Source organism: Condylura cristata, unplaced genomic scaffold (genome assembly GCF_000260355.1).
Source record: "Condylura cristata isolate star-nosed mole 26May11 unplaced genomic scaffold, ConCri1.0 scaffold00019, whole genome shotgun sequence".
Taxonomy (NCBI): Eukaryota; Metazoa; Chordata; class Mammalia; order Eulipotyphla; family Talpidae; genus Condylura; species Condylura cristata.
This window is the reverse complement of record NW_004567120.1, coordinates 33,193,600-33,220,662: the sequence shown is the minus strand read 5'-3', so window position 1 is coordinate 33,220,662 and position 27,063 is coordinate 33,193,600. Positions and strand designations below refer to the sequence as shown.

Sequence of the window (27,063 nt, the reverse complement as noted above, 5' to 3'; positions counted from 1 at the left end):
CCTGCCAGTCTCAGGCTGGTGAACTCCGGCAGGCAGCGACAGTAGTTAGTGAGCAGTAGTAAGGAAGTGTTCTGTGTTGCAGAGGCTAACCTGGCCTGGGGGGGGGGAGTCCAAACTATTGAGGGGCCTTCAGACCACAATGGTAGGGGAGGAGGGCATTCTTTGGGGCCTTTGTGGATGAGACCGACGAGGTAGGAAAATGAGAGATGGTTACCATGCGCAAAAACTAGCCTGGCCGACTTAGCAAGGACTCTTTAGCCTACCAGTGATGGGGTTCTTGCATCCAGCACACTTCTTGGCCACAAAGTTCTTGTAGCAATCCACGCAGTAATACTGGTCCTCCACAGCGGTGAAACGCTGCCCAGCCAGCTTCTTAGAGCAGGTAACACACACAAAGCACTCGGCATGCCAGGGCTGATCCTGGTAAGTGATTCCTCCAGAGGTGATGGCCTAGACCAGGGAGTGTAGCACCGTATTCAGATTCAACAACCATTTTGTTGAATGCCTACTACGTGCCAGGCACTGTGTGGGGCGCTTTGGTATACAGTATCTCATTTAATCGCCACAACAGCCATGGGAGGCAGGTGCCTTATTATCCCCAAGCTACAGATGAAGACACCGAGGCTCAGAAAAGGCGAGCGCCTGTGCTGGTGACAGTCGCTAGGTGGCGGCAGTGGGCCTCTAGCGCTGCAGTCAGCAAGCCCTCAGCTTGCACACTGCTTCCTATGACCCCAGTCTCCTCATCTGTAAAATGGGAATAATAATTCCTACGTCGCAGGGCTGTCGTGAGGATGGAATGGGATAGTGTGTGTGCAATGCTCTGCCCACTGTCAGAACGCTTCTGGAAACAGGCAACTCCCTCGGCAACATACCTTGTTGCACTTCACGCAGTGCTTGGCAAATTTGGCCTCGTGGCAAGTCACGCAGTAGAACTCCTCCCCTTTCGGGAAGAAGCTTCCGGTTCCAATGACTTGCTTGCAGTTGCTGCAGGTGAAGCAGTCTTTGTGCCAGATGGTCCCCTTGTATTCCACATTTTGATCTCCTGCAAGGGGGAAGCCATTGGATAGCCGCACGGACAGGGCCCTGCAGGGGGCTGCATCCACTCAGCTCCCCCTGGGCCCTCTGGCGGTGAGCAAATGCAGGCCCTGCAGTTACTGGCCTCACGCTTCCCAAGAACCTGCCTATGGGCAGGAGGGTTCCTGACCATGACTCATGTGCCCTCCCAGACTCTGTCAGAGGAATGAGAGCCCCAGCTGCAGTGCTTTAGGATCAGAGGCCTGAGTCCCCACTCCCCCATTACCCTTCGTGCCACTACCTGACCCCCCCCCCCAATGACACCCTAAGGAAAAAAGCATGCTTGGTCACTTACTCTCCCCAAATGAGAAAGCGCTACCTACTTTTCAGTTCTTTCTCTTGCCAGCCAGCTCTCTCCAGTGTTCGTTACTTCCGAGTGTATGCGTGCGTGCGAGCACATATGTGTACGCATATACATGTGGAGATATATGCGTGCACATATACGCTAATCTACAAGCAGCGCCCAGCGGCATGTCACCCCTCCTCACCAGCCAGCCCTTGGGGCCTCCTCCCTGGCTGCCCCGGGGAAGAGCGTGGGCAGTACCTGCCACGATGGGCTTCAAGCACCCCTTGCACTTGGGGGAATCCTCCTTCGTGGCACACTTGTTGCACAGGATCTTGTAATCCTTGGCCACAAAGGTCTCGTTGGCCAAGGGGCGACGGCACTTGGTGCAGTGGAAGCAGGTGTCATGCCAGTGGCGGCTCTTGTAGTGTACCTCCTGGGGACGGAGCAGAGCACGGGATACTGTGAGTGGCTGTGGTGGCGGGGCCCTGCCATCAAGGCCAGCTGGGGGGTGCTGCACCCTTCTCCTCCTCCTCCCAGGTGAGCGGCCTTGTCTGAGCCATTTGAGTGACAGACAATGAGGTGAGGTGAGGTGAGGGAGACTGGACTGTGGAAACACTGGCATGTACAAGACAAGGAGGTCCGAGGCCTGGGTGGACAGCCCCTCCATGTCCTACCTCAGGCACCTAGGGACCCCCGCCATGTGCCTCCTCCCTGTGGGGCTGAGAGAAAGCCACCTAGAGAGGCCAGCCCCCCTTACCTTGGAGTCCGCGCCGATGGGCTTGTGGCATTCCACACAAGTGTTGGCGCAGAACTTGTCAAAGCAACTCACACAGTAGTGGTTCCCATCCTTTTGCACGTACTTCTTGCCTTGGAGGGCCTCTCTGCAGTAGTAGCAGTCAAACTTGTCAGTCATGGTGCCTACCTTGTGGCTGGAGGGACCTGTGGGGGAAGCGGGTGGGACAAATGACCACGTGGAACTCGTTTTTGTTACGAGCTGAGTAGAGAAACCAAATAAATCTCCGGTAACAGTAAAATCCAGAAAACTAAATTACCAGTGGCTTCTAAATGCCCTTTGACTGCCCCCCGGCCTGGCAGGCCACAGGCTCCAAGGCCGCAGATCCGGTACTACAAGGAAGTCCCAGTCTCTGGGGACCTGGAGGCACCTGTGCTGGGTTGCCTTCCAGAGAGCGCCATGGGGGCAGGACTGTAGTTTGTGGAGGAGCGGGCCCTGGGGCAGTGATGTGATCGAGGCCAGAGCCATGATGGAGCAGGCGAGAGAGAAGAAAGGGTTTGACAAAGCGCAACACGCACTTGGGGGCCACTCCTCCTGCTGTGGTGACTTGAAGGAAAGATGCTGTTGCACGTCCGTCCCGTTCACGGCTAGCTGGCCCGCGCAGGATGGCCCTGGGGGGAGGGAGAAGCCTGCACCCTCAGCTTTAAGGGCCAAGTTCTAGAGAATGAGCCGGAACCTCGCTGCCGGTGTTTGGCGGCTGGGGGGAAATAACACCCTCACTTTGCTCCTGTGTAAAACTCAGCTCACTGGAACGAAAACTTACTGCTGACTCTAGGCTATGCCAGGCATGCAGGCAAACCTTATCGATTTGTGCATCTTGCTGGCATTTACTTAAAATCTGACAGAACAGCCCTCCCTGGTGGCGCAACGGGTTAGGATGCAGCACGGCAAGCTGGCGCAGCCGCTTCAGGGGGACTTCGATCTCTGCCCCGGAGCTGAGCGGCATGGCGCGGCAGACCTCTCCTGACCCGCCCGCTGCTCCCCTCAGCAATGGACTGAATCAGTCAGCCTGTTCTGTTCCCTACTCTGTCTCTGATGAAGTCTCTCACCGCCCATGCACCCCTGACTAGTACCCCAGTTCTGCATGAATAAATAAAACTTACAAAAAATATGTGACAGAACACTACTAAAATCCCTGAATAGACCCTAAAGAATTTTCTCCACGACAGTGTTCTGACTTTTGAGGCCTGAGTGACCCAGCCAGACAGGATGTATAAAGCTGGCCTCCTCGATGGGATGGGTGCCGGCAAGCTCTGCAGCTGTGAGCTGTTTGTCACACTGGTGTGGTTGGGTCGCATGCCAACATCAGAACCCCCCACCCACTCAAGTGACAAAAGACAGAGTCGGGAAGAGTTACTATTTTGAAAACTTGCTGCTTTAAATGTGGCACGTTTCAAGTATGAACTGGAAAAGAAATCCTTTAAAAAGTGCTCAGCTGATTTTTCTGAGAACCCCTTCATGGGAACAACACCCCCATCCCAGTGTGCAGGCAGGAGCTCTGCCAGCTCAATCATAGCCAGAAAGGTCCCTACAGTGAGTCCCTATTAGCTCTCAGCTTCTTTAAACATATGCTCCCTCCCTGAAAGGGAAACTCGCACCCAGTAAATAAATAGCAACTTCTTAATTTGCACAGGAAACACGAAAATTAAGTCTGTTTTCTCCAAGCACCCTCAAACACAGTGTATTGCTAGCGAACACCCGGCGCGCCCATAGGAAGAACCAGGGAGAAGGAGGCAGCAGCAGCCCTGTACTCACCGCAGCTCCTCCAGCGGCCGAATGGCCCCAAACTCCCACTTCGGATACCAGTCCCAGTTTCTTTTTTTTTATACAAACACATGTCCAAGTTGTTTGGACCCTGTTGCCAGAGGCGACCGAATAGCAGAGTGAGCTAAGGAAACCACACCCTGCATGGCCGAACCCGCCTCCGTGAACTCTCACTCAGAACCAGGTCCCTTCCTGAAGCCAGCCTCCAAACAAAGGAACGCGACCGCTGGCTGGCGAGCAGAATGTTCTGGGCCAGCCGCCGCTCCTGTTCCTGCCGACACCCAGACAGACCCCCTCACCTCCAGATACCTGACCAGGGCAGCCAAGAGTGACGTCCTCAGGCAAACGCAGCTGTGTCACACAAAGTGCAGAGATTTACTAAGAGCAGAGAAGGGTTCCTCCTGGCACCCCCCACCGAAGAAAACCAGGATGTTCCCTTGTGTAATTAGATTAGCGACAAAAAGTAGAGATACAATGGAATACAGGTCTACCTTCTGGAACTCAGTACTCGTGTACGGCTAGGTGAAAACAAGTACCAGTCCCACAACAGCACCTTGAAAATTACTCTCCGTAATTTATTCTTGCTGGTCTTTCACATGTCGTAGAGAATCCCTGCCTTATTAGCTTTTCCACATTGAAACTGTGCCCTCAACAAAGATTTACTTTTTTGTTAAGAGCTGAGTAGAGAAACCAAATAAATCTCCAGTAACAGTAAAAGCCAGAAAATTAAATTATCAGTGGCTTCTAAATGCCATTTGGCAGGAAATCAGAATTTGTAAGATTAGACAGCACTGGCTTCCTTCACGGCTAATAACCACAGCTGGTTTAGGCCTCTGGAAAGTAGCTTCTTGGACCACATTTGAAGTCCCTCATTCTTCCTTACCAAAAGTCTGTAAGTAAAACATAACTTCGGACCCTATTCATTTTAATCTCTCTCCCCACTCTCATCTTTCAGAGAGAAAAGATTCCACATAATTCTGTATTGATACTATGTAGAGTTCCACAACAACGGCCCCACTGCTCGTGGTACTTCTGAGTCTCAGGCTTCCTGGTGAAACTATAGGTCCGTTACGACGACAGGTGGGCTACAACACACCGCGCCGAACAAGACAGACCACGGCACCAAAAACCAATTCACAGCCGCCCTGCCGACGCCATTTTGAGCACATTCGGTTGCTTCCGTGTCCAAGGGGGAGACGTGGATTATTTCAGGAACTGGGTGAACCTAAAACTAGGAAAGGAGCCGATGAAGAACACTGATTTGGGGAACGTCAGTGAATTGAACGTGGTTTTAAAGTGGGAAAGGGCCTGCAGGTAAGATGCCGCAGGTGCCGTGAACCATCGTGAGGTTCTCCTCTCCAGTACCTCCGAGAGGAATTCACTTTGTTGAGGGCACAGTTTCACTTACGTTCCCCAAATCAGTGTTCTTGAAATAATCCACGTCTCCTCCTTGGACACGGAAGCAACCGAATGTGCTCAAAATGGCGCCGCAAGGTGGCTGTGCCCCAGGCATTCCCACCATGCAGGTCTTCGGCCCACCAAAGGGAAGGGTGACTGAGTCTGCCCTAAGCTGATGGCCCACGAAGGGCAGTTCCACCTCGAGGGGTTTCAGAGCGTCAGTACCAGGCAGTGCTACTTTCTCTCTCTGTAGTGTGAGGAATCCCAGGTCCCCTTAAGCTCAAGTCATCTGTGACCAGATGGAGAAAGATTTCAAAGGGCATATCCTTTATCCTTTCAAACTGATTCCCACAGGGGACTCAAGCCTGTCTCATGTGTATGGAAGCACTTATTTGCCAAGATGGAATAGGCATTTCTAGGAATGCAGCTTTATTGCCTAATAAGTAGACAGGCTGGAAATTCTTAAAGTATGTTAACAATGTCTATGTCAAATTCATGAACTTTAGTACTTTTTTGGCAATAAATCCATTTAAGTGGAACTCTGGACAATCTGAATTAGCTTATCCAACCTTACAATTATTTCATCCAAAACTATTTCAAACCTCCAGGCAGAGCGCTTACAATGAAGGCTGAGTAATACATTCCTGCCCACAAGATAGTTACCATGTCAAAACTTTGCAGAAAATATGGACAGCATGTACAAAACCAAAATATTTGGTTACTGCTTACCTTCAAGGAGGTTGCCAACTCTAAAAAAACAGCTCATAAATGACAAACGCTGAAACGGACAGAAGTCCCAAAGTCAGCGAATGCCCCTACGACAGTGTCTATCAGTTAAAGCTTTGACTTCACAGGAAGACACTTTGCACTTGCCTTTTTGGCATTTTACCTCTTCTTTGGAGTTCTCTTGAGTCTTACTGAATTATATAGATTACGGTATTTATCTCTTAGGGAAAGCGTTCTGATTCCCTTGGCAAAGTTCACGCCATATGAAGTCTTTTAAGCTTTCCAAATTTTCTGCTCTGTTACTGTTATCTGGAGTGGGGCATGTCATGGATGGTGACACATGAAATACAAGACACATGTCACTGCAACCCTCACTACCGCCCTGACCTCCTGTCTTCATCCAGGACACTGCTGACCAACCTGAAACTCAGTGGGGGACCCTCACCGAGGTTTTACTATCACAGCAATGGTCACAAAAACAGCAGCCCCTTGAGTAGCACCTCTTCATCACAATGATGTTTAATGTTGAATAAGACGTTATCCAAGGACCTGGTTTTGTTACACGTCATTGCGCTTAAATTTGCAGTTTCCAATAACTTGTCAATGGCGCGCACTAGGAGCCCCTGGGACTTAATTCAAAGGCTTGATTGCAAGGGTCACACAGCAAGTGCCTGTTGATTGAAAGATGGAGATAAGGCACTACCACCAAACTTCAAAAGCCTTCCATTAAATGCATTATATATATATATTTATTTATTTATTTAAGATTTATTTATTTATTCATATAGAACTGGGGTACAGGCCAGAGATGCGGAGGGTGAGAGGATTCCCCAGAGACAGAGTGGGGAGCAGAACAGGCAGATGATCAAAGTACACTGCTGAGGGGAGCAGCGGGTGGGTCAGGAGAGGTCTGCCACGCCATGTGGATCTCCTCTGGGACAGGTGGGGATGGAACTCATGCGGAAGTGGCTTAAGCTTCTTAGTGCTGTGCTTTAACCCGCTGCACCACCAGGGAGGGCCCATTGTATATATTTATCATGAAGATTTGTTTGAGAAAATTGGGGGCAGTGCCAAGGAACCTAGCCAATAGTCCTTCCGAGACTCAGAGGGTTAGAGTGCCCTTACAAATGTGACTTGATCACATTTTAGATATTTCATCGATGGCAGCCTGACTTTCTTGCTCTGCCTGTTTCCAAAGACCCATCATTCTTCACTTAATAAGTAAGTTTCCTCTTTCAGAAAATCCCTGAACTACATCGAAAATGCTAAGAGGTGTCTATGTAAACGTCAGAATCTCAGTGAAAAGTTTTGCCTTACAAGCTAATCAAGCACACATATGAGTAATGTAACAATGCAACATGCTTTTTTAATAAACCTCTCATTAGAGAACATTCAATTTGTATTTGATAATCTAACATGAGTTTTCGTGTGTATTTTCTCAGGTACTTACTCTTCGTGTTCATTTCCCCCTTTATGCCCAAGTGACTCCAAATAAGAAGCTTGAAGGAAAACGTGAATGACTGGCATTTTTCTAGCCTGGTGGTATAACATACAGTGTAAATGAACAGCAACCCAACTGGGGGAAGCCAGGTTATTTCTGCTCCGTTAATTGCTAAGGCCAACATACCAGCGCATTAGTCACCCCCCACACAAATATTGGCTTCTAGAGAAAGGGTATATTGCTTTCCTGAGAACACTCAACAAATGGAATGAAGCCTGAGCCATGAATAGGAAGCTTGTGTGCTAGACAGGCTAACGCATCTGGAGGTGTCGTCAGACATTTGGGAATAAATACCTAAATAGCTGCAGAGAGACGGAGTCCATGAGTCATGGCTGAGAAAGTAGCCCTTCATAGAATTTCATAGAAAATCAGCAATTTTTTCCCATAAAAACAGAACACGAACAAAATGATTCTGTGCTATTAGCAACTTTACTTGTATGCTACATGAAGCATACAAAATCTCTTCTGGGTTAGTAGCAGACAGGTAACAAAAGTTTTAGACTGCATCTGCTATAGTCTAAAGGGTTTACAGAAGGTTTGATATAGCTTATTAAGAGAAAGATCAGGTGGCAATGGACTAAGACCTGGACACCCTCAAATCTGACACTGCTCTGTCGAGACACACAGCTCTTCTGAATGCTGCACCTACTGCGTGACACGCTCCCTTTCCCCTATCAGGGCAAAGACCTCGCAGCAACATCACATGTGTTTTCTGTTTCTCCAAAAGTGGCGAAGCAGTGGGCGGTGACCTGCTGGTCATCAAATGTACAAAACATGCGGTTTCCCCCTCAACCAAATCTGCTGACACCTCTTTGAGGTTCACCCATTTAGATTACTCCTCTCCGTCCACCATTTCATTTTCCATGCCTGCCTTGAGAAAAGACGGCTGGGCGTGGGTTCCCACTGGGTGGTTGGTTGGCTTTATAATATGGCGAGTGATTTGACTTCTGTTCCCGCCTGCACCCTCACCCCAATCAACTGGAAGGGTCAAAGGGCACACGAACTAAGTCGATAGGAATTTGCAGGCTGCAAACATTCAGCCACCAAAATATAAATTCTTGTTTTTCAAATGTCCTCTCAGCTATGTGGCTGGTCACTGGAAACAGATTCTACTCCGACTGTTTTAGCCTCCCCTTTGGCCACACACCTCAAAGAGGTGTCAGGGCCATGTGGACTTCCTTTCTGTGAAAAGTTCATCAGCTTTCATAGACCTGTACCACTTGAAAGTTCCTGATCTAAAAAAAAAAGGATCGAAAAGATATTGGTAATTTGTCCAACATTGTCTGTCCAGATTTATGTAAGCAAAAATAATGTGCTACAACTACTATGTCACCTTTGAAATATATTTCCTTCTGCTATCATTTAGTAAAGCAAATAAAATGAGGACTCACTGTATTAGCTGACACGCGGGCAGGGAGGCGCCCTGGGACGACTGGTACAAGGAGCTGTATGCCAGCACCCCAAGAACATAGGTGTTGGCTGATTACCAACAGCCTCACGCTTGTGCCATGTTTGTAAAATGGCTTGGGGGTGGAGGGAAGAAAAGCAAGCAAGTGTCGAGCACTTAGGAACAAGGAAAACACTGCATATTAATTCATTAAAGCAGGGAATTCTACTGCAAAATATCTGTGCTGAAACCCCAAAGTCCTTAATATATTCCTATTGTTCAATCAATAGGCGACTCAAAGTTGGCAACACTAACTTTCCCCAAGAGTGCTGCTGCTGATTATGGTCAAGCAATCTACAGCTGGAGGCAGGACAAAGCACCCGGTTTCTGAAGAAGGGGCCCCAGGCACAGCCCCACAAGCAACAGCGGCATTCCTGGCTCCAGAGCAGCGGCGGACGGGCAGCAGGCTGGCTTCAGAGAACCGGGCCAGCTGGGGAAGCTGCCTTGGACCGGTCCGAAGGCCCCAGCCCGAGCGTGTCTCGTCCATGGCCAAAAGGCCTCCTTAATGCACGGTATAAAACAAGAGGCTTCTGTGCTAAAGGAGTATGCAGAGGTCCCGCGACTTGGCCCCCTTTTCTGTTAACAATAATTAATAACTCCTTATCACACCAGAAAGATCATCGGTGCTTGTGCAGGAAGACAAAAAACACCACCCAGAAAAAGGGAAGATGTGGTCAGTCACTACAGACACAATTCTTGCACAGTCCTCCATCCTGCTCCTGCTCACTAACCTTTGCCAAACACCTTAAATTCTATTTAAAGCCCTATCATCATGAAGATTTGGATCTTAATTTTTAAAATCTTCTTAAGATGGCCTAAAAAGGTAAAAGACAGCAAATTATGTTTATATTTTTAAAATGTGCTGTTCAAACTGCTAGTTGCCCTTGAGCACGAACCACCTTTTGTGTTTGAAACAGCATTAGAAGGCCAAGAGCAGAACAGAGAAGAGCTGTGACTTATTTACAATGGAGACAAACTAAAAACATTTCATCAAAAATTATCTTTTAGGCAAATGATGGAACACAGTCCTAATGAAACCGTGCTCCACAGGAAGGTAGAGAAAAGGAAGCGTTTACCTGAGGCTTTCTCGGAAGCCATGGCTCAGAGAGCAAGTTCAGGAGCAGCGCTCAGACCAGTCTTCCCTCCACCCCAGCTGATAAGGCTGTGGCTCATTTGTGAACATACATTTAAGGGGAAGCAGCTCACACAAAAATAACCGCGAGCAGATGGCCCACCCCTCCCCAGAGATCACAACCTAATCCCACTAGAAAATTCTTAACCATTTTAGGTGATCCAAGGGAGAAGAATAGGACCCAGTAAAAATACCAAACACTACATATAAATACCTGTGTGGCTACTCAGCATCCAAATTAGCTCCACAGCCAGAGAGGCCACATAGAAAGTCATCTCTGTACCGGAATAAAATTTGGACTCAGTTCTGGCTTAGCTTAACGCTGAGCCGCCTTTGGGAATCCACTTTATGCGTCTAAAGAGCTTGTGTTGGGCTGGGAGAATTTGTTTCTGGGCTGTTAATGTTGCCAGTGCAGTTAAACGGGATTAAACACTGAACAGAGCGAGCAAGGGCATTATCTATTCCTCCTCGGAATGTACCAGAAAGCAGCAGAATACTGGAAGAGTGGTTCTAGTCACACAGCCCCCTCCTCTCAGAAACACATGTGAATTCATCTGCTACGTGCATGGGGAAGACCCTGCGTCCCACCAACCTAAATCTCTTCACTTCTCACTATCAGGCACAATAATAGGAAACATAAGAGTGAGAATGATGGTGACGCCCTGACAGGTTCTAACACTGCAAGGAGATCAGGGAGAAGCAAGAGGAAAGTCTGAGGATGGTCTGTACACCCCTCTGGCTTCATTGGCCACCTTGCCATCCCTCATGCCCTCAGATACATCCCCCCTCAGATCCCCTCAACACAGTCCCTATTTCCTTCCAGGCTTGCTCCAGTTCAACTGGCTCTCCACAGAGCCCAGGGTCCTGTGGTCTCACTCCCCGCTTCAATATAGGGCCGGGCGCTGGGCTCTGCACCTCACCTATATGGCCTCACTGGGCACCGTTCCCACCCCCACCCCACCCCTAACCAGGCTGAGGGCCAGGTCTGCTGTGGTTGTCCTTTACTCCCAGCACATAGTAGGCGAGCAATAAATGCTTCCTGGAAAAATGCCTCAGCTTCACGATTCTTAAGTTCTTCAATGTGACATGTCAAGTGACTGTGTCCATGACTCCTGGTGTGCGGGAAAACGCCAACACAGACACATCTATTACATCTTAAGGGCTTTATCTAAGCCTGCGCAGGCAGGGAAGTGACGCTCTGCTCTCCTCTCCACGCCTTTCCCGTCTCTCTTACCCAGGCCAATTAAATGGCAGGGACACCGGCCACTCTCAGTGACTCCATGCCCCTAAAGTAAACTTTTCAACTAGAGGAAACGAGCTTATTATGTTAGATGATTAATGTGAAGGCTAAAATGTAGACTGCAGTGAGCTGCATGTTTAGGTAGAGCCACAGTGCTGAAGCCCCTCTGGGGGTGCAGTAAACAGGGGGCCGCAATGCCCTAGGCTTCCCTTTAGGAAGTCACTTCAAGGTGTCGTGTCGGAGAAAGCAGAGTAGCCCCTTTAGTTGGTCAGCCATTTGGAAAAGCGACAGCAGAATACAGACAGACCTACGGTCTTAAGGAAGCCAGGGAAATAAGCATTAATCTACCAAAATGATACAAGTTACTAGGCTACTGGGACTGAGCAGTGGGAGCTGGGAGCTGGAGGCGTGGCCTTCAATCCACCTGCCATTTCTGTCAGCAGGAATAAGGCTGCCTCCGTGACCATGTGCTCGCTCTGACATTTGTCCCTGAGGCCCAACACGACACCAGACAGGAAAGGCCCTCTGAGGGTAGAAGGGAAGGGTGAGCCCGTAGTACTGCAAGCAGTGACTGGAAGGGTGGCCCTCAGAGCAAGTCTGGAGGCAGGGCGTGGGGCAGGAGGCAGGGAGAAGACTGGGAGGCTGAATGAAGGACAGCAGCAATGGCAATGGGCATGGAAAGGACAGGTGGAGCCGGGGAGAGGCTGCTTAGCTGGTGCACAGGGCCAGTTGCTGGTCATCCCTTGAGGCTGTGATTCCCGGTGATGAGGAAGATAATGGCAATCTGGGAGGGTGAACTCATGTGGGGAAGGCTGGCACTTTATTGGGAGCTTTGTAACGGGCTTCTCCTATGATGCCCATGGCTAGTCCCTTTTAACAGGATTCCGTTGTCAAGTGACAGGAGAAACAGGGCTAACAGTGAGGTGCTGGGGGAATGACGCTCGTGGGGCCTCCCGTGCTGCAATCTAACTCCAGACTCCACCTCGCAGACACCACTGGGAGGATCACACTTCCCAAGTTCAAAGTGGTGCCACCTAAGAGTCAAACACGGAAATTCAGTGACCCACTTGGCCAGCGCTTGCGGAGCTGCTTGGTCACAGCTTGGCTTGTGGCCTGCCCCTCTTCCTGCCCTTCCTATATTTTTCCTTTTACTGAAGACATTTCCCAACAGTTGCCAGCTTCTTCCACAATCACTGGCCCTTCCTCATGGCCAGAGGCAAGAGGCTGACAACATGGAACAGAGGTGTTGGGAGCTTCTGTCTTCATTTTTTAAATCCCCTTCTTCTCGAGCCAATTATTAATGAATTCACACACTGCACATTTTTCTCAAGGCCACTTTGTTGGGCCACTAGTCCCTCGGCCAGCAGTTTTCCTGAGTGACTCCAACTGCGAGATTAAGGCATCTAGTCATGCACCAGGATACGATGTGATTCAGAGTTGAGCTCTCTGGACTATTTCTTGTCCTACGTCCTCTTGCCAGGAACAGGCCAGTACGGCAGGAGCTATCTCATGTTCCTGTCAATCTTTAGGGTGGGAAGAGGGCTTTTTCTTACTGACAGGTCAAATTTTGCAAAGTCACTGCTTAAATGTCACAATTGAGAACATACCTGCCCCCAATCACCATAGTGGCAATTTCATCCTGAAAGGTCCCAATGAAGGCAAACCTGGAGTTCTTTCTCCCCAAAGGGTGTCTCAATTTCAAAGCCAAAGGAAAAGGTGGCCATGAAAGGGGAAGAACTGTTGCAAATGAGGTGAGATACATTGGACAGCTGGCTCTGTAGACGGCAAAGCACCTTGAAAATACTAATTCACCCCAGCGAAGACTTCATTTCACAATTACCGGGTTTAGAAGGCTTCCTTATAACTCACTCAGCGCTTAAAAAAAAAAAAAATACACGTGCCATGGTCTCTGCCATTTTAATTTTTGGAAATGTCATTCCATGACTAGTGAGAGTTTTAAATGTTTCCTGTTCCCACAGTCAGCCCCTTCCCATACCACCTCTAGACGAACTGAGAGGAAGGACTATCTCAACCACACTGTGTAGACATTTTTATGGGTCTCTTAGCAGAAGTTACCATTAGTTCAATGCAGAACAAACAATTCTCAAAGCAAGTCACTCTGATTTGATTTTTTGAAAAAGTTCTTTAGCAGCATTTAAAAAAGAAAATAAAGAAAAAAAATTGAAACCACAAAGTTTTTAGAAGGAAATATACAATAGAGAATCTTCAACCTAGAGAAAATGGACGTTTCATGTAACTGAGAAGCTGGTAGGGATAAATCCTTGTCATATTTTAGGTGTTAAAATTTTCTTCCAGGCTATTTCTACCATCCACTTGTGATAGATCTGTTTTATTTGCATGCTGCCATGTGCCATGACTCAAAACACCCTTTCAATCATGCTAAGTCCTGGCATTCACCAAGCCCACCTGTTATGGACATTCAAGCCTCTGATAAATGCTTGAGGGATAAACATTCCATGACCTTAGTCTATAATTTACCCAGATGATTAATATCCATAACAGGAAGGAACGAATAAACTTCCATCTCTTTCGTCTTATTGCAGCTAGTTGAGATCGACTGCCTCTACCACAGGTGTTACCCTAATACCGCATGAGCCCCTCTTCCGAATGTGAGATCTCAACTAGTTAACATAACAAACTTTCCCTTACCCAAGGATAGTGATTACTCCATGACCCTATTATGCACTGGTGTTTTCAATTCTCCGAGGGAATAGCCCTAGAATTCAGGGTGAAGGTTGGAAATTCTCAAGCACTTGTTCCGTATTTGCTCAGGGAGCACAGGAGGGAAGGGATCAAGCAGTGATCTGGTCTCACTCGGGAAGTCTGGAGTCCATCAGGCAACAGGGTTGCTGCCTGACAGCAGGACAATTCGAATTTCTGGAGGGCCGAAATTACAGAAGGTGAAAGCCTCACTTGGTTCCCATCTGCCAGTCTCTCTGAGGGCCATTATCTGTTTGCCAAAGAGGAGGGTGGCGGCCCAGGGTGATTCATCTTTGAGTGAACACGAAGAACTTTCTGTAGAAAGAGCTGCTGTTTGCAAGGCCAGGCACTGTTATGTGAAAACTCAGCAGCAAGGCTGGCCAGTGTGGTCTGTGTGGCCTACCAGGAGGTCACTGCCCTGGGGGGAGCTTGTTTCCTGTCAGACTGTGAAGGGTGAGGGCTGCATTGAAGGGGGGGGCATGGTCTGTGGGTGTCTCTATCATCATGAGGACAAAAGAAAGGTAAGAGTTGAAAATGACCTTTCTAGTCCAAACCCTCACATTAGTAGTGGGACACTACTTGGGGCAATGACTTGCTTCACCAAATTAACAGCAGCTCCAGGTCTTCAGTCTCCTTAGGAACTCAGTGCCTCTGCTCCCGATCGAGATGCTTCCTGAACTTTTCAGCCATCAGCAGAGATCAGGTGTCTAGATCACAGACCTTGAGGCCAAGGGACAGTCATGACATCTATATATGAGACACTTTTTTTTAAAAAAAGATTTATTTATTTATGCATACAGAACTGGGGTATAGGCCAGAGGCTCAAGGGCGGTAAGAGGCTTCACCAGGGACAGAGTGGGGAACAGAACAGGCAGATCGACGAAGTACACTGCTGAGGGGAGCAGCGGGCGGGTCAGGAGAGGTCTGCCACACCATGTGGTCACCTCCGGGGCAGGCGAGAATCGAACCCATGCGGAAGCGGCTTTAGATTCTCAGTGCCGTGCTTTAACCCGCTGCGCCACCAGGGAGGGCCTATATATGAGACACTTTTGAGCATTCTCTCATCCTACACAAGAGTCTAGTCCAAGATCACTGGGAAGTAGAAGCTGACAGAGAGCCAAAAGAAACAAGGACCCATTTGAGAAAGACACAGGGTCTACCGAGAACAGCTGGCACTTCCAGAGTGCCCATGAGTGGTCTGAAAGCTCCTGAAGTCAAGCACTGTGTTCACCATGCCAAGTGGTGAGAATGATGGGAACATGAAGTCCCACAGACTGTCTGAGGCATAGAAAACTAAACAAAGACTCATGGCGACTATTCTGTCTACTGCAATTGCTGGAACTCCTAAAGTGGTTTCAACTGGGGTCAAGCATGATCTGGGCGTTCCTGAAAACTCTTTGAAAGCTTCCACAAAAGAAATTCATTTTATATGATGGGCTAAACAATGAATACTGTTCTAAGACAGAGAATATGGAATTTGCCCCAAGTAAAGTTTGGGGAGGAGGTACAACACGGTGGCTAAAAGCATGAACTCTGGACCCTAAAGGTCTACAATCCGATTGTGCACCACAACAGAAAAGTGTGCGCGCAAGTTTTACTTAACTCTTCTGTACTCAATTTCCTCTTCTGTAAAACAGTAAGACCCACATGCATAGGGTTGTGAGGAATACAGTAATAGAAATCTGCACCATTTACAACAATGGCTGCCACACAAGGAGCACAATGTACTCCTGTGTATCACATTACATTCTACAAATATGGAGGTCTCAAGCTGTGGAGTCCTGCAAAACAGGAATTTATCTTCCAGTTCAACGTTCACAGGGAGTAAGTAGAAAAGAGGTAAGAACTTAGGATCTTGGTCAAGAACTCAGCAGTAGGGTATAGGCATGAGGATGAGCGGAACAACAGTGATCAATTCTTTCTGCAGGTCCTAGGAAGTCAGAGGAATCAGCCACTGCCAGAACAGCCAGGGAAGAGAGCGGCATATCCTACATGGTTAAGGAAGATTTAAGCACAGACGGTGGAGACAAAAGAGAACAAAACTTTTTTGTTCCACTAGTGAAAATAAATAAAATGGGCTTTGTCTAGGTTCCCTGCTCAGTCTTGGGGAGGGAAGACTCTTCCCTAGATTCCCCCCCCCCCACCAAAACCAAGTAAACTTCTAGTGATCCCAATGGCTGATCAGATTTCCCAGCCCAATGAAGAAAGGCTGGCTTTGATGATCACTAATTAATAAGGCAGGCACATCTATGAGCTTACACTGGCCTGGGAAGATAAACAACAGAAAGAAGCTACCTATACCACCAGGAACAGGAGTTGCTCTGAATGAACATCAAGAACATGGATCTGAAAGTTACATATCACTTTACTGGAAGGCCTCAGTTGATATAAGGTGGTGCTAGTAGGCAGATTTAGTTTGAGTGAGCACGGTACTACCTAAGGTCTCAGGGGAGGCAGAAGAGGGACCTGTATCGTTCACTCCACTCCTGACCCCCAACCCAAAAAAGAATTCAGGTGAAAGCCATCTGGGTTGGGAAGACCGACAGGCTGTTATCTGACCAACCGATGGACAGGGCACATACTTCAATGGCAACTGTCCTGTGGAACAACAATCTGTCAGGAGCCAGCACGTACTGTGAGTGACTAGGGAGAAATTGTATTATCAGCTCCCACTATCCTGCTCCAGAGTCCCAAAGTGAATCCCCTGCTATCAGAAGGGCCTCTGAAACCCTAAGTCTCAGCTCAATCCAGGAGAAACCACGAGGAAGGAAATGGAGTGGCTCCTGAGCTAAAAGAGGCAGGTCTGACTGTAAACCTGCATGCTGGGAAAACAGAACACCACACCAATGGGCAGAGAGCCCCTCAGGGATTTTTCAGTGTTCTCAGTATTGCAGATTTAGATGAACCCTGTAAACTCAGTTTCCATAAAGCAGAAGAACTTGATGTCGATAGTCTCAAAGCCAGTATTTCCTAAAAGGGGCACTTGTTTCTTAAAGGTCAGACAACTAACTGAAGCCAGGTGACTCATGTTCTATTTGTCACTGACTTGCCACCATGGATTGTATGGCCCCTTTTCTATGGCTAAAGGAGGAAAAAATGTCATTTAAGGACCCTACACCAACTACAGTTGAACATTTAAAAAACTTACTTCAGATTTTATGAAAAGTGGTTGATGTTTCTAAATCAGCTTTCTATATTAGAAAGCTTTAGTATTAGAAATTACACGACAGGGAAAAGAAGACAAATACCCAAGCAAATTCACAGGGGAAAAATTTACCACAAAATTATCAGTCACCAGAAATCACCAAATAGAAGAACTGCTCGGCCTATCAGATAGAGAATTTAAAATCATCATGCTAAACAAACAAAAAAGATGAGAAGGACAAAAATGATATAAAGCAAGCTATCAAGGAATTGAAAAATGGAAACAAGGAAATGAAAAAAACGAAAAAGGAAATCCTTTAAAAAGTTACTTTTGCTAGGTATAAAAATATGGATGTGCAGTACAGTGTCATGGCAACTGAGTGCTCAATCCAGGAGGATCACAAACACCATAAAACCTGGTTAATATGAATTCACTTTAAGCTTAGCATCACAAATAAATGCTAGAGCCTTTGAAAATGGTCATAGTGGACAAGGCAACGCATGGAGAAGCAATTAATCCAATAGCGGTGAAATAGGACATTTCATTTTAAAACAACCAGTGACTACAATTAACTGTGTAAAAATAGTATTAGACAACAGCATGCAACGTAAAGTAATGTTAAGCTCCTATTTAATGAAAAGACCACTGAATAGGTTCTGTTGATTTTACTGTTTCATGACTCAAGGAAAGTACATTAGATGTGAAATGAAAAATTCCAGGCAGAATCTCTGACTCTGTTGAGATGTTTACAAGTCAGTTCATTATCTGGCCTCATCTACAAATGGGAATGTTAACACCTGTAATTACTTTCAGAACCGAATTTAAAAATGTGTCTAATCACTGTATGAACTGAAAATTATTATCAAAAGAATGTATCAAACTATACATTTTGTAGGGTAAATGGAAGTGATCAGGACTTTCCCATCCTTCAGCCATTAGCATCAATGATGGCGTGCGTGTCTGATGACGGCACCTGGAGCACGGTGCAGGCCTGTGTAAGTGGGTGCACCTGAGCCTGGAAGATGATTTTATAAGCCGTGACAGAGGCCAGTGCGGTGGAGTAAGGTGAGGTGTGGAGAGGCCAGGAGAGAATACAAATCCCACAGAGCCCAGAAAGAGTGGAGATTTGCCAGAGGCCCAAGAGGCCTCCCCGCTGCCTGCCTGCCCTGCACCTGGTCGCCACACTACAAATGCTGAGCAAAGATGAAAAGCCCGAGAAAGCCACTGAGGATTCCAGGATTCCTAAACCTGTCCAAGTCACAGAGAACCTGGTCTGTGCCTTCCCGATACTACATTTATATTACATATAATACATGTTTATGTATTTGATATAAAAACTTCACTACCTAAGTAGGTAGTGGCTTATAATTTGTCAAGTGGAGCTCATTTTTCACATAACTCAGTTTTCACACTGAACACATGTACACGCCTATCACAGGTGACAAAACCTAGCAGCAGATTATGGTGAAAAGACAAAGCAATCTCTGTGACAGGGACTCTCATTAGCTCAGGATATAGAATTGTGAAAATAGTAATATGGGTATTTTAGTTTGACTTAGGGTCTAGCTATCTAGTCCTCTTGTTATTTAGTTAATTCTGTAAAAAGATAAACATAGCTGGGAACAAATGTATAATAATTAGCAAGTGCCACATAATCTTGGTTCTTTGCTTTGATCTAAAAATCAAAAGCATACTCCTCTGTGTATTTATAGAGAGTAATTCTAGTCGCTTTAAGTAACTGACTTGGTTTATCCTTCATTCTTGGCAAATACGGTAACGTCAAAAGGTCTCAACGAAAGAAAAAAAATGAAACCAAGGTTCGTGAGAAGACCTTTTTCCCCAAAAAACTTCATAAAACATGGAATTTTTTTTTTAAATTTCTGTTGTCTACAGAGCTGGAGATTTAGTAACAACTTGAAGAAGTGAGTTAATCCCTTTGTAACCCAGCCAGGACAGGGTTTATTTCCCTACTGTTATGATGGTAACTTAGAGCACACAGGACAACAATATCAAGTATCAATTCCCTCCAGAGTTGTAACTTTCTAAATGGAGTGATTAGTAATTTGTCAAGATTATAGTTGAACATCCAAATTATTTCTCCATACTACTTTGAACCTCCACACCACCTCCTATATCAAGTCCTCAAATACTATGAAATATAAAACAGGCACTATTTTTATGAAGTAAGACTACAGGTGTTATGGGTGGCTAAATTCAGACATTTAGAAGATTAAATGTCTTGCCTTCGGTGGGGGAGGGCGAGGTCAAACTAAGAATAGAATCTCAAGTACTGTCACCTGTCCCAATCATAAATCCAGAAAACTTTCCACCTTCTGGCTAGCAGTTAAGTACACCGTCTAGTCGATTTCTGTGTGTTTTTAACATACGTTTTGCAATAAGAAAATGAATCTCCTAAACTGATTTGTAAAGCTATCATTTAATTACAGGTGGTACTGCACGGATGAACAATGGAATATAAAGTATTCAAACATAAAGCAACTTTTCTCAAACCCAATTCAATTTGATAATACCTAAATGTTAATAAAATACTTTAGATACCGTTTTCGGTTCCTGTGTACACACCATATACAGTAAACCAGTGTTATCAGCACTTAAGAGAAAGAACATCACAGAAACAGTCAGTCACATTCTGCTATCAAAGAGCAAGTCAGTGGTAGTGGAATCCAAACTTCTGTAACCCAGCAGTCTCCTAATCCCTGGTACCAAAAGAGCTTTAAAGTGGGCTTTAAAGGGAGTGTTTCTGTCGGAGGGGTAGTAAGCTTGTTATAACTCCCTCTACAGAACTTTTGGTAAAAATTCATCTACTGATGAATATTACTCAGCAATCAAAAAAAGATAAACACCTGCCTTTTGCAGCAACATGGATGGAGCTGGAAGGAATCATGCTTCGTGAAATAAGCCCAAAAGAAAAGGAAAAATACCGCATGGCTTCACTCACAGCAGGAGTATAAAGGCCAGGGGGAGAAAATAATAATAATGAACAAGTATATACCAGACTGGAGTGGGGAATGGGATCAGAAATGGGGTAGGGAAGTGCACTGGACTATGGTGATGGCACATGGGTGATTTGGTGATGGGAAGCCCACGGGGATTACAACTGAGATGGAAAAAGGCACAGAATGATGTAAAAATAAACTATTATATTATTGAAAATATCAAATTATTAAAAAAAAATCTTTCACTGACATGTTTAAATCACCAAGTTCAAGTTCCCCACCTAGTCCCTGCCCTGAAGATCTCCTGTACGTACTAATGGTTCATATACACGCAATCTTCCTGGAAGGTGTGGAGTCTGGGAACCTCACAGCCATCTGTTTCTATCCAAGCAACAGCAGCTGAAACTGAAGTGGAAACTACAGCATTAGCCTCTATAGGGAGTGGGAAAAAGAAGTGCTTGGAAATGCTTTCAAGGGATCTTTTGCCAGCTAATCCAGAGTGCAAGTGAAGGCTTCCAGAAGGAAAGAGACTGGCCGATCCACCCGGCCGAGGGAAAGTGTTCAGACACATTCCTGGGGATTGAACATGCAGGAACACCACGACAGCTTTGCAAGAATGTACAATGTTTTCCGCAGAAATGGGGTGACAGCTGTGCACTACAATCTGCCCTCTCCATCCTGGTCTCACTGGTCCAGCTGCAACAAGAGTGTGTTTCTAATAATTTGCACTTAACACCTCGACACCAAAGCTTGGGACTGGACCCAGCAGAGACCAGTGAGGTCCTCAGTGAACTATTCCACAGCTCTCCAAAGGCAGTCGATTGTGCTGGACTGACCAACACTTGATGGTTAGGGCACCTGTACAGGTTGTCCTGCCTCTCTCTATAAGAAACAGTGCTTACTTGGCTCTGGTGTCAGTGGTGAAAAACAGAATTTACAAGGCAACTCTCTCTATTAAGGCTCAGCAATGTCTGAGTCACAAAAAAAGTTCAGATTCACAAGTAAGCCAGTATTCTTCTCCAACTCCATGCCAGAATTCCAGAAAATGCATTACTTTTAAAATAAGGCTCCAATTTTTTTTTTCCACAAGTAAGACTAAAGCATTTACTTTACATCTTCTTTCACAGGCCTCTCTGCCAATTTAGGCCAGCTGCGTGGTGTGAGAAAGCCAGGCTTCCAACTGTGCAAAATATATGAAATTATTAACGGGTGAAGTCGGCAACATTCACCTTAGAATGCGTCCAAAAATAATATGAGTTGCTGGCTGGCTAGAGGGATGGATAGGCAGGTGATAAAGCAGGAAGAGTGAAATCTTCACGGTGAACGCTGCCAGGTCTTCCTCATTAAATGTTGGGGAAACGAACATACAGATGATAAGCAAAACTCTTCCAAATCGGTTGCAGCTGGACACAAGCAGGTAGTGGCTTCCAAAAGGCACCGCAGCCGTGAGGCCTATGTGCTACCCCTCTGGGCTGAGGGGACAGAGGGAGAAAGCCACGCTGCCTTCAAGGGAGGAAATGAGCCCAGCCTATGGGGATGCTTTTCAGGCCCAATAAAAGGAGCCCCGAAAACTGTTCTAATGAAAGTGCAACCTTGCGCACACCTATTCTCAGCCTTTGGCTGGGTAGTCTTTTCTGAAGGGTTCCCAAACCTTCCTGGGGGTGTAGGGGGATACTGGACCCAGCCTCCACATCTCTAAACCACCTTTCCCCTTTTAAGGACCTTTCAAGTTGAAAGCATATACTCATCTGCTTCCAGATTCCTAAAGGTACTAGGATTAAAAAAAAAATCTAAATATAACAGATGGGTAAGCAGTCACGGTAACTAGAAACCAAAATGTAACATCAGCTTTCGCAGGTCAGTGCCTTAACACCAAGGCTTCAGTGGGATGGACTGGCTGGAGACCTTTTGTCTTTGGTCCCACAACAGAAATAGGACCCTGGCTTGGAGGAGAGTCAGATATGTGTTATTCAAATTTTATTTGAAGGTAATAACCTTTACTTCAAGTCAATCAAGTAAGTGTTCTCCAGTAGTTAAATTTTACTGCCAAACACACTTGTAAACACACTTTGAATGTGTCCAGGCATTATGTGTGTGTGTGTGTGTGTTTAAGTAGTTCAATATACTTAAAAAATAATCTAACTTCTGTGTTGGTGAAACCTCTGGGAATTCTAGGGTTCCATGGATTAAAACGTGAAAACCACTAGGCCCCTTTATTTGTAGTGGTGTTTATGAGGGAGTATGAGCAGCCACCACACCCTCTAGAAAGTGCTATCATGCCGGTAACTTCCCTTCCTTGTCCCTTCTGGTATCTAACTCCAACCTTCTGCTCCACTATCCTGGGCTCCAATGCTCCAGTTTTACTCAGATAAATAAGAACTTCAACTCACTTCCATAAGCTGGCCTTCCAAGTTTTGACAACACAAAGCATGTGACCTTGTAACCTAGCGTCCAAGACGGGGCACTGATATGTATGTGCTTGTCTACTTGCTGGTGGTTAGAAGCAAATGGAAACTTTCCAGAATCTGAAAACAAAACTCATGTCCCATCTGACTGACTAGAGCTCATCTCAGCCACCACTGAAAAAAACATCAGCTCCTCAGCTAATTTGACAGCAGGCTAAGACCATCAAGTAGAGACACATGTACTGTGTGTGCTGAAGTGTTCAGGGGTGAAGAGTCTGGGGGGCTGGAGCAGCCTTTGAAATGTACCCCCAAACTAAGATGCATGCATGCATGGTATGTGATCCTTCAGATGAAGAGTGTTTAACTGTAGACGCTGGGTGGCCAGGATACACATGTTCTCCATAGAACATCAGCTTTTCTGTCTGGACAACTTCATAACAAAAGGTTGGGGAAAATGACGCCAGGCTCTGATGAGGCAGGAGGGGCTGTTCCATTAGAGAATGGGCAGCAGTGATGGCAGAGGACTGGGATTAGAGCAGCAGCAAGTTGCAGACCCGAGATAGTCCAGTGCGATGCCATGGCAACACTGAGGTTTGTAATTTATCAAACGTCTTCCCTCTTCCCTGCAATTCCTTGTAACTATAGTAAATGCCTACCAGCCTCTGACACTAACCAAGAAGTGCTATGGCGAACACCAGAGAAAATGCCAGGATTCTTGCTTCTGAGTCGCTTCCTGTTTCCCAGGGGAAAGAGCGCCACTGAGAACAGTACCCCAGCCAAATCTCTGGCTCTGTACCTTAGGTGTCAGCACTAGCCCCAGGGGAGGGCAAAGGAGTCTGGCCAAGCTCCTGGGTAAAGTCTCTGAGGACTGATAAGACTGGCAACATAGAGAATGGCGAAAAATAATCGAACGGGTTGTATTATCTCCAGGTTCAAATGGGTCTCATGACCCCAGTGTCAAGGATGAAACTAACTGCAATCAGTCCACACTGAAGCCACTTCACTGAGCAAAACACAGTGGATTAGGACTGCCCTAGTCCAAGTACACTAACAAGTACACAAACCCTCATCCAAGGCACCAGCGGCTCTGGCCACGTATTTACTACATATACCTTGGGATATCTTAAATAATTAATCCATCGTCCTGAAGAATGTACGAAATGGTCTTGAGAATGCATGGTTTAAGAGTCGTCCACAGACTCACAAAGACCACAGGTTCCTTTACTACCTAGGCAAGGGACTGTTAGACAAGCTACTGGTCATCCCCTATAGGGACATGCTCCAGTGAGAGATGCAGACTTTATCTGGCTGCTAGAAGAGAATGAGGCACTGTTCTAAACACTGTTCTATCTTTATATATATTTCATCCTTCTTAATTTAAATTAATTTAGTTCCTGGAGCTGTTTAAACAAAGCTGAAATTGTCACAACTAAAGCAATAATGAAATAGTAACTATCATTACCACATTGCTCCACACTGGCCTTTCGACACAGAAGGATGATATTATAATGATGATAATGATGATAAAAGTGCTGTTCTCTCTCGAGCATTATTAAGGGTTTCAGGCTCAGCATTTTGACTTCTAGAAAAGCTTTGACCTCAGCTTTGCTTGTTGTAGTGATCATAATTAAATGTATATGATTTAGCAGTGACCTTACTCTAATGAAATGTCTTAAGTTCACGGTTATAGGACACATGAGTGAGGGATTCAGATCCAGATCCAGGTTTGCACTCAATGCGCATCCAACATTCCTCTCACAAGTATGGATCTTTTACAACTGAACATCTGTTGTTCGCTTCTCATCTTTGTCCTATAATAGAGGAGTTGATGGTGGGGAAAATCCTAAAAGAACTTCCACATCCACTGAGTTTTATGATGTGAAAAACACTAATAGAAAAATAAGTATTCCTAAGTTCCTACTGAATTTGAACTAAACTGGAGGACACTACTGAGCACTGATATTTTATGCTGGGGGCACTAAGTGGTTTCCGTGCCTCGGCCTTTGTGCAGTTCTTACTGATTACTTCCAACTCCAATCTTTTGGTTGTCATCTTCCTAGAGAAGATAACAGACTTGCAAACAGATGAATTATCCATGTGGAAACTAACAATATGCACTAGCCCAACATAAAGGAAAGTGCTCTCACTTGATTTGTGCTCTGACTCAACCTGAGATGTGCCATTGGGCTTCCAGAAACGGGACTATCCTGGTGAGTCTTCAGACATCATAAGGGAGAATAAAAGGCTTTAAAGGGTGATTTCAAATGGTTCGAGCTCCAGGTGGTTTGACTCTAACTACTGGAAGGTGGGCCATCCCAGTCTTTACTTCGCATATGTTAGGCGCAGACTTGAACCTCACTGCCCCGACCTAACGTCTTCCACAGGAATCCTAACCAAGCCCAACCTTCAGTGTGGACTTCCATGGCACAGTCTAGTACACTTAAACTATGAAAAAAGTTTCAATCATTTCTAAGCCTACAAATGTATAATGTTATAGTGGACAAAGGAGATACTTTTTAAAGATAAAAGAACGTTTTAGCCAAAGTTCCCACTGGTTTTATGTTCTTACAAAAGGTTCTCTTGTTAAAAAAAAGTCTCAGTCCAGTCGCACCAAAGAGTATTTCACAGAAAAGAAAACTACCGCATGTGTCCCTCAGCTTTCTTCCAAGTGCCAAGAGAATTCTGCTGGAAGATGGCACAGAACCCAAGACTCAGAAGACTACTTTTTCAGGTTCCGGTAAGGACCCTTTAAGTGAGGCAGTTTCTTTCCTCAAGTGAGAATGAATCCCTCCTCTATCAGAGGCTGGGAAAGTTAGGAGATGTACAAGAGGTCAGAATTAAGTCCATTAAATCCAGCCCTGGATTTAGTCACCATAGAGACAGTGGGGATAAATAAACCAGTAACCTTAACAAATGTGCTTCACCTTTGCCAGACAGATCTCCAATGCACCATAATTTTTACTCAAATATCCTGCAGCCCAAACATAAGTGAGGCGGAGGCTCCAAAACCAAACAGACTGAGACCCAAAAGCACTAGGATGGCTCCTGCAGGCAAATGGCAGGCAAGGGGTCAAGGCCCCCCTTCCTCAGCAATGTGCTCTCCAGTCCCCTTGAAAAGGGATTGCAACACCAAGCTCCAGAGGCAATGACATATGGGGAAAATATGTGGCGCGAAAGCCAGAGGAAACCATGTCAAAAAAGAAAAACAGACATGAAGTAACTGACCTAATTAAAGGAGCGAAGTCTACTTCCAGCAGGGAAGCGAGTCTATCTGAGGCTGGGGGGGTGGGGGGCTGCTGGGAGGACCCAAGTCCTCAGGGGCACGGTGGTTGCTTGTCTAAAGCAATTTTAAGGTTCCCACTGCACCTTCAGACCTGAACATTCACAGCCTGGAGCTGCGAGAGTCACAAAAGACTCTCAAACAAGTATTTCTATTCCACACGTGGGCACCAAACCACGGGCCCAGTCAGAGAAAGCAAGACAGCGGCGTGCGAGGCAGGAGGGCCAGCAAGAAGGAAGCACAGTGTGGGGACCGGTGAAGGCGGCCCACAGGTCTTCAGCGTGTTTCCTGAGCGCCTATGCGTGAGCTGCAGGGAGAAAGCTATGTGATGTGGCACTCACTTTCAAGCCGTGGAAGTCGAGAGTTCTCAACCTCCAGAATGTGAGCCAGAGGACAATGACATGAAGAAAACCTCAAGAAAGCGTTGCCGACATGTGTCCACAGGCCGTCCGGGGCTGGTCCTAGGTGCACATCACTGTACAAGGCATGGTCCTGGCACAATTCTGTACCCTGTCTTGTTTTAAGCCATTCTCTATTATACACATTCTTCTGTATTGCTCTGCAGGCGTCAACATTATAATCTTGAAGATATTCATGGACTCCACTGCACTGCTATCTCACAGTTATTTAATCAAAAAGATTTCTTGAGTGAATGAACCAGTTCCCTAAGGTTGGACCTATAAATTCTTTCTAATTTTTGGTCCTTATATGGAACACTGTGATGAATGCCTGTAACATCTACCTTTTGTTTTTTAAAGGACAATCTGTTTGTTAGAACCCACTTTCCAAAATAGGATTACTGGATCAGAAGATACCGATTTGGGTGACTTTTGCCATATACTGCCCAATCATGCTCCCAAAGGCATTTTACCAATTTACAATGCTCCTAGGATCAAAAGTGTGTTTATCAGTTTCAAGGTAACCACGCCTTGCATATGCTGGTCTTTGCATACCAGTGAGGCCCAGTGTTTTTCCACATTTATTTACTTTGTGATAAACACGAATGTCTCTCCCCTTGCACAGCCCCCACCCCCCCAACTGGAGAATTCACGTAGCCAGCTGTTCGGGGGCATCTTCTGTGTCGCAGGCCTTACCATCTGTATGCGCCCCGTGTGTAATACAGAAGCTATTTGCCCTGTCAAATAAACCATCAACTTTTCCTGGTGCGTTTCCTTTCCACTCTTGTTTTCTAGC

At 46.2% G+C, this 27,063-nt stretch overlaps 1 protein-coding gene across 7 annotated transcripts in view; it reads right to left on the bottom strand.

Annotated features, from left to right (window-relative positions):
* FHL1 (four and a half LIM domains 1) overlaps positions 1-27,063 on the bottom strand; it is a 50,876-nt gene that overhangs the window by 2,355 nt on the left and 21,458 nt on the right. For 2 of the 7 annotated variants that reach the window (XM_012727265.1, XM_012727266.1), the window contains exons 3-6: positions 2,118-2,299; positions 1,619-1,793; positions 873-1,042; positions 264-450 (exon numbers count right to left, since the gene is read on the bottom strand). In XM_012727265.1, the coding sequence (XP_012582719.1) occupies positions 264-450; positions 873-1,042; positions 1,619-1,793; positions 2,118-2,273 (688 nt within the window). In that variant the 5' untranslated portion in view covers positions 2,274-2,299. Of the gene's footprint in view, positions 1-263; positions 451-872; positions 1,043-1,618; positions 1,794-2,117; positions 2,300-2,671; positions 2,756-3,908; positions 3,934-10,065; positions 10,151-27,063 lie in introns of those variants that run through there. The other 5 variants (XM_004685839.2, XM_012727264.1, XM_012727268.1 and 2 more) reach the window with 5 other exon arrangements.